Source organism: Pelodiscus sinensis, chromosome 24 (genome assembly GCF_049634645.1).
Source record: "Pelodiscus sinensis isolate JC-2024 chromosome 24, ASM4963464v1, whole genome shotgun sequence".
NCBI lineage: Eukaryota > Metazoa > Chordata > Testudines > Trionychidae > Pelodiscus > Pelodiscus sinensis.
The window spans coordinates 18,956,643-18,969,382 of record NC_134734.1 but is presented as its reverse complement, the minus strand read 5'-3'; the positions used below and the strand labels follow the sequence as shown (position 1 = coordinate 18,969,382).

General features: G+C 52.1%; 1 protein-coding gene across 1 annotated transcript; it reads right to left on the bottom strand.

Annotated features, from left to right (window-relative positions):
- Positions 1-2,512: 2,512 nt before the first annotated feature.
- MLLT11 (MLLT11 transcription factor 7 cofactor) lies at positions 2,513-11,875 on the bottom strand. Its single transcript, XM_075907265.1, has 2 exons — positions 11,519-11,875; positions 2,513-8,296 (listed from the first exon to the last, which is right to left on the bottom strand). The coding sequence occupies exon 2, from the start codon at positions 8,288-8,290 to the stop codon at positions 8,033-8,035; it is 258 nt and encodes an 85-aa protein (XP_075763380.1). The 5' UTR covers positions 8,291-8,296; positions 11,519-11,875; the 3' UTR covers positions 2,513-8,032.
- Between the last annotated feature and the right edge of the window lie 865 nt (positions 11,876-12,740).

Here is a 12,740-nt window from a genome sequence, read left to right as displayed (position 1 = left end):
TCCCCCTCTCCCCCAGCACTGTGGCCAAGGGTGGGAAGAGGAGGGAAAGGGTTTGGGCTGGGGGGGGGCTACTTACCAGTGCGCTGGCAGGCAAGATAGCGAAGCCCCAGCCCTGCTGGTTGTCCCCTCAGTGGACAATCTCATATTGTGTCCCTCCAAAAGCAGCCCCTCCCTTCGCACGTTATGGAAAACAGTCCTTTTCCCGGGGCTTCCAGTTGGCCTGGCACAACCAACCCCTGACCTTGCCTTAAGTTAGGAGAAGAGGACGCGCCATCCCAAATTTGGTGGCCCCCGCTCTTACCGTTTAGGAGGAGTTCTCGAACAGACTCACAGACAGACACACAGAGAGGCACTCTCTTTTCCGAAAGAACCGGCCCCTCGTGCAAAAATCAAAATCGTCTGGAGGGAACTTTCAATTTTGCTGAAAATTTTCATTTTTTCCATTGGAAAAATCAAAATGCTGGAACCCTGAAAGCTCATGGCGAAGAGTTTTGTCAATTTCACATGTCCCCTGCAGGCAGACAGTGACAATGACAGCCTTTCAGGAGGGCCACCAGCAAGTCAAAAAATAAATAAATCCCTTAAAAAAAACTTTTTTTAGACTTTCTCTCCCAGGAACATTTTTGAGGTTGTTTTACTCCATGTTAGGATGAAAAATTTCCCTAAATGGTGGCATCTTCAGCAGGATGAAAATTCCTTTTGGCAGCCAGGGTTAGTCATAATGATATGAGAAATGATGGAAATACACCTCCCACAGATTGTGAGGTTGGACCCACCCAGAGGCAAAGTATACAGCTAGAAAATACGCAGAAGGAAAACCAATAGATCTTTGTTTTCATGCATCCGCACACTTGAAATGCAGAGTTACAACCAGTAATAGGAGAGGGGGCCCCAGAAATGACAGGCAAAGCCTCTTAGTTCAATCCTCTTTTATTTCTATGAAATGCAAGAGGTGGAAGATGATATTATGGAGCACAAAGTGGTGAAGAAACTGAAATCTTTGTGAAATGCCAGACTTAGAAATGCACCGCAAAAGCAATAGACAGTAAAAGCAGCAAAGTGACTGTCGGGTGAATCTTTTGCTGCAATAAACATTTTATTTCCAATCATAGCAATCAAGGGGTAATAGTCACACCGCAAATATTGAGAGTGGTTCAGGGGTGAAATACATCCTTAACATTTGTTAGGAGGCAGCACAGTTAAGCAGCAGTAACAGACTGCCAGGTGAAGCACACGGTTACAATTTGGGACCATTACACTTTAAGGTTTCAGAAAACATCTCCGGCGTCAGCTTAGTTCACTCTGCCCTGGAGAACGCAAAGAGGCAATGGAAATGCGAGACAACAGGGGGAAGACTGAATAATTTGTGAAGGCAAACGAGGTATCTGTCTTTATAAAAAGGGGGACAAAACAAAGACTCGCCGCTAGCACAAACTGACACAGGAGCCTTTTGCAACGTGGTGTTTAAGGTGTACACTGGGCTGGTGTGTGTATATGTAACCCACACTCCTAGGCTACGTCTACACTGGCATGATTTTCCGGAAATGCTTTTAACGGAAAAGTTTTCCGTTAAAAGCATTTTTGGAAAAGCGCGCCTAGATTGGCAGGATGCTTTTCCGCAAAAGCTCTTTTTGCGGAAAAGCGTCCGTGGCCAATCTAGACGCGGTTTTCCGCATAAAAGCCCCGATCGCCATTTTCGCGATCGGGGCTTTTTTGCGGAAAACAGTACTGTGCTGTCTACACTGGCCCTTTTGTGCAAAAGTCTTTCAGAAAAAGACTTTTGCCCGAACGGGAGCAGCATAGTATTTCCGGAAAAGCACTGATGATTTTACAGGAGATCGTCAGTGCTTTTCCGGAAATTCAAGCGGCCAGTGTAGACAGCTGGCAAGTTTTTCTGCAAAATCAGATGATTGTGTGCATCATTGTCCTGTGTAGTGGCACTGAGACCACTTACCCTGAGCGCTAAGACGGGAGCTCTACAGCCTAAGCTGAGTGCTAGCTAACTGCTTAGCACTGAGGTGCCCAGGTTCAAATCTGCGTGGTGGTTACATATACTCTGTACATCAGAGAACTACCAAACAGCTATATACCACTGTCATCAGTTGTGCTTGCATTAGGAGCAAGTACAGTATCAATACATTCTGCTTACTGCCCGCAAAATCAACCACAGGTGCCTAGTTTCCTACTGACCACAGATGCATTTTCCACTCCCTTTGACTCTATTGTCTTGATCAGGACACCTGTGTTTCTACAAGGAATCAGAAGAATATATACAGCCCCCGAAAGCAAGCCTGTTCTAAATTCAGGATGTAGGAAAATCTCAGGAGGCATCAAAACATGACCTCAGATTTCACATGGAAATCAGGTTGAAGGCAGATTTCTGGAATCCGTTCCTAGGCCTTTAATATCAGCATTGGTTGCAAACCAGCAGAGATGGGTGAAAGGAAAATGCACTGGGTTTAATTGAGTAGGTTTCTCCTATTCATTCGCTGCTTTCTTGCTCTCTGTAAGGCACACTGGACACTAAGCATGTCAGTCTTGGAGACTTTGGGCCCAATTCTTTAGTACCCTGCACCTTTGTATGGCACTTACCCCCACACCAAGTGCTACAAAGTGCTAGCTGCTCAGAAGTGAAGCGTCTGACATTAGAGCTCCTGGGATGTTTCTGAGTGGAGTGTTTTTCCATCAGAAAATGCTGTTTCGTCCAGAGCAAAAGGTGTCTCAGAAATGCATCAGTTTTGATCATTTCAGAAACAAAAGGGCTGTGTCTACACTGGGCCACTTATTCCGGAAAAGCAGCCGCTTTTCCGGAATAAGCTGCGAGCTGTCTACACTGGCCCCTTGAATTTCCAGAAAAGCACTGATGATCTACTGTAAGAAATCAGCTGCTTTTCCAGAAAAACTATGCTGCTCCCGCTCGGGCAAAAGTCCTTTTTCCGGAAAACTGATCCGGAAAAGGGCCAGTGTAGACAGCACAGTAGTGTTTTCCGGAAAAAAAACCCGATCGCGAAAATGATGATCGGGGCTTTTTTTCAGAAAAGCACATCTACATTGGCCACGGATGCTTTTCCGGAAAAGAGGCTTTTCTGGAAAAGCATCCTGCCAATGTAGATGCTCTTTTTCTGGAAATACTTATAACGGAAAACTGTTCTGTTTTAAGCATCTCCGGAAAAGGGTGCCAGTGTAGACGTAGCCAAGCAGAATGGCACCATCCCCTAACTTCGCAATGGGCCGCGTCACACTTTCTGGAACTGATTGTCCCAATGGGATGATCTAGACAGGGCTTAGCCGTGCCATGAGGGCAGGGGACTGGTCTTGATGTCCTCTCGAGGTCCCTTCCGGCTCTAGAGTTCTGTGAGTCTGTGTTCCATTACAAAATCATTGTTCAACGTGTCGGTAACATTTTGAAAAAAGCTGAACTCAGTGACATGTTGGGATCAGCCCAAAATGTCTTCCCGCCACCTCTTTCCCATCCCCCGGCTGAATTTTGTTTCATGGGAATTTTTTGACTTGTTTTGGTTTTGTTCTGGAATGGGGAGGGGGAATAAAAAATGGCAGGAGTTTTCATGGAACAGAACGTACTTCCCGCCCAGGGCTCCCTTATGCTGAGTTGGTACTGGGGTAAATAACGGACCATGGTGCGGGGGATAAGAAGCAGTGGCCCCTTTGTTTTAGAAGCCCCCTCATTTTTCAGTACCCCAAGCAAGAAGGCAGGCGTTTCAGACAAGGCACGCCCATGGTTTAGCACTTCCACTTTCCGTGTATAGTGAACTTTAAACAGGGCAAAGGCAGTTGAGGAATAGCAGCTAGAAAGAGCGTTTTGTTCCAGCTTGTATGGATTTCAAGCATCCTCGGGAATGTGTACTTTAAAAAAAATTGATTTGATGTAAAGTTTCATTATAAATACTTCTCCCGGGGTTTCCCTGGCGTCTTGGCTTTGGGCACAAAACCATACAGCCCGGTGGAAGAAAGTTGACATTCTTCCCCTCCCGTTTAAAAGTGGCAACTGAAAGTCAGCAGCCTGGCTATTTTTGGACAGTGAAATAGCTGTGCTTTCGATGCCGAATTTACATTTTCCCTCGCTGTTTAGTACCACAGCCTGCCTCGTTTCCTCCTACGTGTCACACACGCCGCTAGCGCGTGGGAAAGCTTTGAGTCACTGCAAAGAACCAGCTCGCATGCAGCATCACCTCTGCCCTCTAGTGGATGGAATCAGAACTGCGCCACTGTGCATCATAGACCCTATACTGGTAGCGGCTAAAGGAAATTCATTCGGTGCTCAAACGGGAGAGGCCGGGAGCAGCGCCTCTGTGGTCTAGCACCCTGAAATTCCAAACAACAGCCTGATGCAGCCTGGTGGCATCTATGAAGTCCTAGGTAGCCCTAGATGTGTTACAATCAGTCTCGGGAGAGATACATTCCTCCCTCCCTCGCCGCACTGTGCTTCACACACAGCAGCTGTACTTGAGCAGGGCTACCATGAAGGTCAAGCACAAACCCTCCTCTTCAGTCTCTGACATCCCTCTGGCCCGGTTGCCTTTTGGGCTAACATGGCTCATACTTAGAATCATAGAATCATAGAATCATAGAATAATAGGACTGGAAGGGACCTCGAGAGGTCATCGAGTCCAGCCCCCCGCCCTCAAGGCAGGACCAAGCTCCATCTACACCATCCCTGACAGATGTCTATCTAACCTGTTCTTAAATATCTCCAGAGAGGGAGATTCCACCACCTCCCTTGGCAATTTATTCCAATATTTGACCACCCTGACAGTTAGGAATTTTTTCCTAATGTCCAATCTAAACCTCCCCTGTTGCACTTTAAGCCCATTACTCCTTGTCCTGTCCTCAGTAACCAAGAGGAACAAATTTTCTCCTTCCTCCTTGTGACACCCTTTTAGATATTTGAAAACCACTATCATGACCCCCCTTAATCTTCTTTTTTCCAAACTAAACAAGCCCAGTTCATGAAGCCTGGCTTCATAGGTCATGTTCTCTAGACCTTTAATCATTCTTGTCGCTCTTCTCTGTACCCTTTCCAATTTCTCCACATCTTTCTTGAAATGTGGCGCCCAGAACTGGACACAGTACTCCAGCTGAGGGCCTAACTAGTGCAGAGTAGAGCGGCAGAATGACTTCACGAGTTTTGCTTACAACACACCTGTTAATACATCCCAGAATCATATTTGCTTTTTTTGCAACAGCATCACACTGTTGACTCATATTCAACTTGTGGTCCACTATGACCCCTAGATCCCTTTCCGCCATGCTCCTTCCTAGACACAGCCAGCCAATGGGCCTTGTTTTATATATGAGGACATTAAAAAAAAAAAAGCAGGTTTCCCGTGACTTATTCTCAGACACTTCTTTTGGGGGAAGAAAAACAATTTAGTGATTTTTTTAACCCCTTCCCCTGAGGGTGACTCATTCCGAGTTGCCCCTTATTCCCCGGCCCTCATGGGTAGATAGGTGTCTAGCCCCCACTGAAATCAATGGGAGCGAGGCAGCTGCGGTCAGGTTCATTCGAGGTGCTGGGCAGGTCAAAGCTAGGCCCGCAGTCAGGAAACAGCATTTACCTCCTTCAGGCTGGGTGCCGCTTGCACCAGACTCACTCAGCCCCCTGAGTAATAGGCAGAGCTAGCTGCTGCTTAGCGAGCGGGTTTCTAAGGCCTTAGCCCCCCACCCCACCCCCTCGGGGAGAAGCTACTCCTACAAGTAGCCCGAAAATATTTCAGTGGGGTGGATGCGATGATTAGCAGCATGATGCGGGGTAGCAAGAGCCGGCTCTCAGGGCCCGGTTCCGATAGCTGTCCTCACACTCGGTAGCGGGGGGCTCCCTGGCTTGGGAAGGCCACTGGCCCATGGCGTGCAGCTCTCTGAGGAGACCAGGGTCGGGCCCTCAGAGTCCATATGCGAGGCACGTCCCATGTAGCAGCAATCCCAGTGGTGGGAGCCCAAGCAAAATGGAACCCCAAGGCAAAAGTGGCGTTGGCTGGGGGTGGCTCTGTTTGGTGGTAGGCCGGATTGACGGTCGGCGGAAAGACGTTTCCTCGCCATCTTTGGAGGCTCTGCTCAGTCAGTTCCCTGCATTCTGGGCAGCTCCTGCCTGTGGCGGGGGGTAGTGGAACTCTCCAGCGCCTCTGCCCCCCCCTTTCATCAGTGAACCCGTTACACATCGGCTACGTCTAGACTGGCATGATTTTCCACAAATGCTTTTAACGGAAAAGTTTTTCCGTTAAAAGCATTTGCGGAAAAGAGCGTCCAGATTGGCACGGACGCTTTTCCGCAAAAGCATTTTTTGCGGAAAAGCGTCCGTGCCAATCTAGACGCGCTTTTGCGCAAGAAAGCCCCGATCACCATTTTCACCATCTGGGCTTTTTTGCACAAAACAGTTTTCAGCTGTCTACACTGGCCCTCTTGTGCAAAAGCATTTCCAGAAAAGGGCTTTTGCCTGAACGGGAACGTCAAAGCATTTGCGCAAGAAGCACTGGTTTCGGATAGTAGAACGTCAGTGCTTTTGCGCAAAATCAAGCGGCCAGTGTAGACAGCTGGCAAGTTTTTCCGCAAAAGTGGCTGCTTTTGTGGAAAAACTTGCCAGTCTAGACGCAGCCATCATGTTTAACCAGTTAACCAATTAAACGGGATTTTACAACCCGAACGCAGACTCCAGCTAATAGGGGCACTGGGAGAGGCGAGGGTCTCTCTTGTTTGCATGCACGTTTCGTAATAAAGCACAAGAGGCGTGAGCTCAGGTCCTACTGCTCCTTCCCGGTTCTCTGGCATGTCCTCGCACAGGCCCGGCCAGAGCTGTTGCACGATGCCTGCTCACACCAAGACACAGCCAGCGTGGCTTCCGACATGTCCGAGCTCAGCCCAGGCACATCCACCCTGCCCAGGAAGAAGCAACGGCAGCCCGGCTCAGCAAGGCCCTGCCAGATTTGGTCTCCGCACCGTGAGTCACAAGAGCAGTGTAGACAGGGTAGGCTGACACCCTGAAAACATACCCAGGGATTCTGGTAGCTAGCTTCGGCCACCGCGTATTAAGGGGGCGACTGCCGCATCCCCAGAAATCCCCGACATTCTAGTACTTCTGGGAACACTGTGGGGCTGACCCCAGCTGTGTGACCCTGCCCCCCTGGGTGTGTCCGCATGGGATGCCACGTTGAAAAGACCCCAGCTGAGGTGCCAGAACAGGCGGGGCCCTGTCCCTCCCTCTCCACGTCCTTCCCCAGGCTCCTCCCCCTGGCCAGGTTGGCAGCTGGAGCCCAGGGAAGCGTACAGCTGTGCGGCTGCTCTCTGGTGGATGGAATCAGAGCTGCTCCACTGTGCATCATAGACCCTATACTGGCCAAAGAAAAGTCACTCAGACGGTAGAGGCCTGGGGCGGTGGCTCTGAGTCCTATCACCTGGGCAGCTGTGGGGAGCCACAAACCCTCCACTTGCCTGGGGGGTGGGAGCATGAACCAGGGACTGCTCTTGGGGTCTCCCACCCCAGGCAAGTGGCGGGATCTGGGCTTCAGGGGGGTGGGGGGATTTGGAGTAAGGTGGGGACCCTTAGGCCCTCCACTTTTGGGGAGGCTCCACAGCCCCTAACCCATAGGCTGGGGTGGAGGAGTGCACTCTTCAACATGGCATCCTCTGTGCATAGGACCGGACAAAGCCCGGTCTGGTTTTATACCAGAGCTGGGGAGGTGCCCAGCCACAGAAAACCAGGACTGCCTGCCCTAAATCTGGAGAAATGGCCTGCCTGCAGCATCTTCCCTGCTACTGTTCCCCTGCTAGCTAGAGTCACAGCTCAGGTGTGCCCACACCTGAGTTTGCTGTGTAGACACACCCTTAGGAAGATAGAAGGCAAGTGTGTGTGTGGGGGCGGGGAGCAAACAGACTGTGAGTCTTGTAGGCATCATCAGGGGGCAGTGACTTAATTAGCATCGTCAACAACCACTTAAAAAGCAAAGGACAACACAGAGACCTAACCAAAACGACCGGTCATGGGCCTGATTGACAGGGATGGGGGAGGGAGGGGCGAGCATCAAACCAGATCAAAATCTAACACGCTAATGCTGGCGATTGGCGCGCGCCAGAAATTGAAGCTGTTGAACGGCAGGAGAGAGTCTTCGTCCTGCCCGAGCTGCGGCCAGTCTCCGGACCGCTTGCCCAAACCTCCTTTGGGTTTGTAGAGCGCCATGTCGGTCAAACCCAGCCCCTCCAGCTCCGTCAGGTCGAGCTCCGGGATGGGCATCCTCCAGTACAGGAAGGAGTCGAACTGGCTGTTCGCCGTGTCCAGCATCTCCAGCTAGAAGGAAGAGGGTAGGGAAGACTATCAGAGCCGCAGATCACCAGAATCCTAGCTGCTCTGGCTCATGCATGATCTAAATCGCCCGTTTCGTGAGGGAGCTTTGTCTAGGTCCCATTTGTGAACAGGCCCCTTGAGAGAAAACTGGGGCTTTGGTACCTCATGAGTGTGGGCCATGCCTCATCTCTTTCACCACCATTACAGGCCCTTTGACGTTCCCCATCGAGGTTCCCAACTGTCTCCTCCCCCAGCTGTGCAATAGCATTGCTTGTGGGCGAGTGGCTAAGGCTGCGGATGAGGGCTCAGGCACGCTGGGTCTCATCCTGGCTCCATCACCGTGACCCGTAACATAAGAATGAGGGGGTCACCAAATGAAATTAATAGGGAGCAGGTTTCAAACAAACAGAAGGAAGTGTTCCTTCACGCAGCGCACAACCTGTGGAACTCCTTGCCAGAGGATGTTGTGAAGACCAGGACTTTAACAGGGTTCAAAAAAGAGCTAGATACATTCATGGAGGTTAGGTGCATCAATACATATTAGCTAGGATGAGCAGGGATGGTGACCCTGGCCTTTGTTTGTCCGAGGCTGGGAATGGGCGACAGAAGAGGGATCACTTGATGATTCCCTGATCTGTTCACTCCCTCTGCGGCATCTGACATTGGCCACTATCAGCAGACAGGATACTGGGCTAGATGGACCTTTGGGCTGACCCAGTACAGCCATTCTTATGTTCTCTGTGATCTTGTGTGGCCTGGTACTTCAGAACCTTGAAGGCTCTAGACCTCGGCTCCCCGTCTGAAAATTGGCACTAATGCTCCTTCCTCTGTTGGCCTAGGTAGAGGCCTAGGTCTTCCAGGCTGGGATTGCCTCATGCGCTGGGCTTGGACAGCACAAAGGGGCCTCCAGGTGGTACCGCCACACACCTGAGAATGAGATTATGGGATGGGGACGTCCCTGAAATCTTGGAACACATCAGAGGCCCTGAGTCCTCCAAGCCCTTCCCGCTGCCAAGGGCTGTTTGGACAGCCACCTTCTACCCCCGCTGCCTAGCATCACTCCCCGACAAGCATTTCATCCTGTTGTGACAAGCGATGAAAAGCTGTGCGTTGAGGCAGTGTGGCCTAGTGGCTAGTGCACTGGGGATGGAGCTCTGCCACTGGTCTCCTGGCGACCTCAGGCAAGTCACCGACCCGTTCTGTGCCTCAATTTCCCCATCTGTAAAATGGGGGCGGTGACACTGGCCTCCATTATAAAGTGCTAGGTCAGAGCTAGGACCGGGAACCTCAACAGTCGTTATGCCCAGCTCTTGATTGGCTTCTCAGAAGCATTTCCCTTGGGTAAGTAGCTACCTTCTCGGGAGGAGCCGCCCGATTGCTTGCAGGGTAGGGAATTAATCCCGAAGGGGCTGGGAAGTAATATCCCCGGGGGATTGTTTCGAGGGTGGAGGAGAGAATTTGTGGCCAAACAGGACTGAGAACAGAACTAGGGGCAGGCAATGGGAATAAAACAGGGATTGACGTCGAATTCGGGTGAGTAGGATTCACAGCACATTCTTGCTGGCCTGTGACTGTAACTCTGCGTGTAAACTATGTGTGTGTGTGTGTGTGTGTGTGTGAGAGAGAGAGAGAGAGAGAGTGTTGCCAAGTGGGTAGTGCCCTGGACTGGAACTCTGAAGACTTGGGCTTTATTCCTTCCTTGGCTGCTGGCCATTTCACATCACAGCTCTGTGCCTCAGTTTCCCCATCTTTACCAGGGAGTGGGGGTGGGGGTGGGGGAATGACTCATTTCCCAAAACGTGTCTTGACCTCCTTTTCGAAACACTTGGAGCTCTTCTGATGAGGAGCGTGCAAGAGGCATTACTACTGTGCGTGCGTATACTTGTGTGGCCATACATGTCAATCTGTGGTGTGTGGGTGTGTGTGTGTGCGCATGCACACCCACACCACACACCTGCCCTTAAAAAGAAAGGGCATCCTCCTCTCTCCGCCACGCCCCTGCTTGAATCAGCAGGAAAGCTACTGTCTTGACTCCAGCCCCCTCCCCCCGGAGGCGAAAGCAGAATCGAGACCAAATCGGCCGAGACAAAGCTCTGCTTGGGGATTTCTGCCCTGTTCCCCCCCTCCCCCCATCACACCCCTTTTCCCACCGGAAACGCCTCTCCCACCTCCGGCAGCTCGGCCCATCCCCAAACACCCATCCATTGTGTGCCCAGCCTGCAGCTCCTGCAATGGCCCCACCCTGCCGAATTTGCTGCAGAGCCCCTCCCCCCACACTTGCTCATATGCCGTTCTCCCCAAAGCCCCGGCCTAGCCCAGGCCAAGTGAATCCAACGCGCCCGGTGCGTTTCCCCGGCAGGACTGTCTCCTTTGCTCCTCGCCGTCTCCGGCCACAGAGCTGATTTCTTAGATGGTACCGTCAATGATGTATCCCTCACTTTCCGCTGACTCTCCGTTCGTGCCTGCCGAGGCTTAATTCCAATGGGCTTCCCCATCCCCTGCACCTCCACATCCTCCTCAAATTGTACAGGGATCCGTTTGCTTCCAAATTAAAAAAAAATCCAAAACGTCCCAGGCAGGCTATGAAAGTCCCGACGTCATCCCCTTCCCTCAAACGAACAACTGTGGGGTTTGAAATAGCGCTCCGCTCATGGGTATATTTCCGGCTCTCTCTTTTGCCAGAGGACAGCAGATGATTAAAATTAGACCCTGCATGAGCACTGAGCAATCGGCTTCGTTTGGAAATGCACTCAAAGCCGTGGCGGGCGTGGGGCGGGGGGTGGGTGGGTAATTACCTATATATGAAGAGGCAGGTATTAAAAAAGGCAATCACATTTTGGAGAATCCTTTGCCGGCTATCCTCAGATCTAAGTTGGTCGCCTTTCCAGGTGGAATCATAAGGTGCCATCAGCTAGTCTGGAGGGGTGAGATAATTTGATGGTGTCTTGTTCTGTTCATTCCCTCTAGGGCACCTGGTACTGGCCAGGGTCGGCAGATGGGCTACTGGGCTGGGTGGACCTTTGATCTGACCCAGTCTGGCCATTCTGATGGGGCACCTTCCGTGACAGCCCTGTGCTAAACTCAGTAAATATGTTTCATTTCTTCTCCTTTCCTGGAAAGCCTCCTGGAGCTGACAGACCAGCATCCCAGACCTTCAGCGACCCCCACCCCCAAAGAGAATCCACTTCCTTTTTAAAGACTAATGTTTTGGGTTATTTTTGTTACCTGTTTTAAGAAAGGGCTGGTTCTGGAGGCTGCTCAGCCAGCTGACGGGGGGGTCTTCTTTGTGCGGAAAGCGACTTCTGCTGCAGCTGGGCGTCAGGCACGCTGGCGAGGATTTTCTGCCTGCCTTTTGTCTGTGTGTGTGTCTGTCTCCGCAATGCAGCCCCTCCTATATAGGCAGATGAATTACCCCTCCTCCCAGGGCTGGTCGGCCGATGATTCAGCGGGATGAGCGCTCTGCTATGCAAGCGGCTCGCCCCCCCGGGTTTTATTATAGATGGGGCCGGGGGCTGGGCTTGAAAGCTCCATCCCCACGCACGATGGCAGCGGGAGGTGGTATCGCGTTGCGGAAAACCCACGGCCATAGAATGGGAAGATGAAACGGTCTGGTCCCTCCTCGGCGGCGTGCTGAGGGGCGGGGGGCTGAGCCGCCCAGGGCTTTGCCTTTCTACCTGCCTCCGCTCCGTTCTGCAGAGCCTGTCAGTGAAACAGGCTCCTTGGCTCCAAGCAAGTCGGAGCGCTGGGGAAGCCGGGCCCAGACAAACGGTGTGTGTGATACTGGCGCTAAAGAAGATATCCAGCTGGGAACACAGAACGCTGGCCAACCGAGGAGACAGCTGGTGGGGGACACCAGCCATGTGGCTGTCCCCCTCCACAACTCCTCCCTGCACCACCCCTAGTCCAGGGGAGGACTATCCCTAGGAAGATGTGGGGCCCAGGACAACCCCCCCCTCTGTCCCAGGCCCTGCCTCTTCCCGCCCCCACTCGCCCCCTCTCCCTCAAGCCCACTCCTCCGAGCGATGTAGCCTGGGGGACTAGCGGGCGCCTGGTACCCACAATAGGGATCAGCAGCACCCCTGCATTCACCGGTGGCTGCAGGAAATGGAGCAACTTGGCTGGAGGAGCAGAGCAAGCTGGGGCTGAGTGACCCCTGCTGCCGGCTGTGCGAATCCCCCTGCCCGCCTTGCAGTGCCCCCCAAAGAGTGTTGCCCCACACCGTCTAAGGAATGGGAGGGCGCAGCACACCAGCTGCTGGCCCCTTGCCCCTCCCCCCATGGCATTGTGGGGGGGAGAACGTGGCCATGTCCCTCAACACATGACCCCTGCCGGATGTACTTAGAGGATGGGGGGCCTCTTTCCTGGGAAGCGGGGACTGAAAAAGATTGGGGGGTCGTGGTGGATAATCAGATGAACGGGAGCAGGGACATTTTCATAGAAGGCTGGG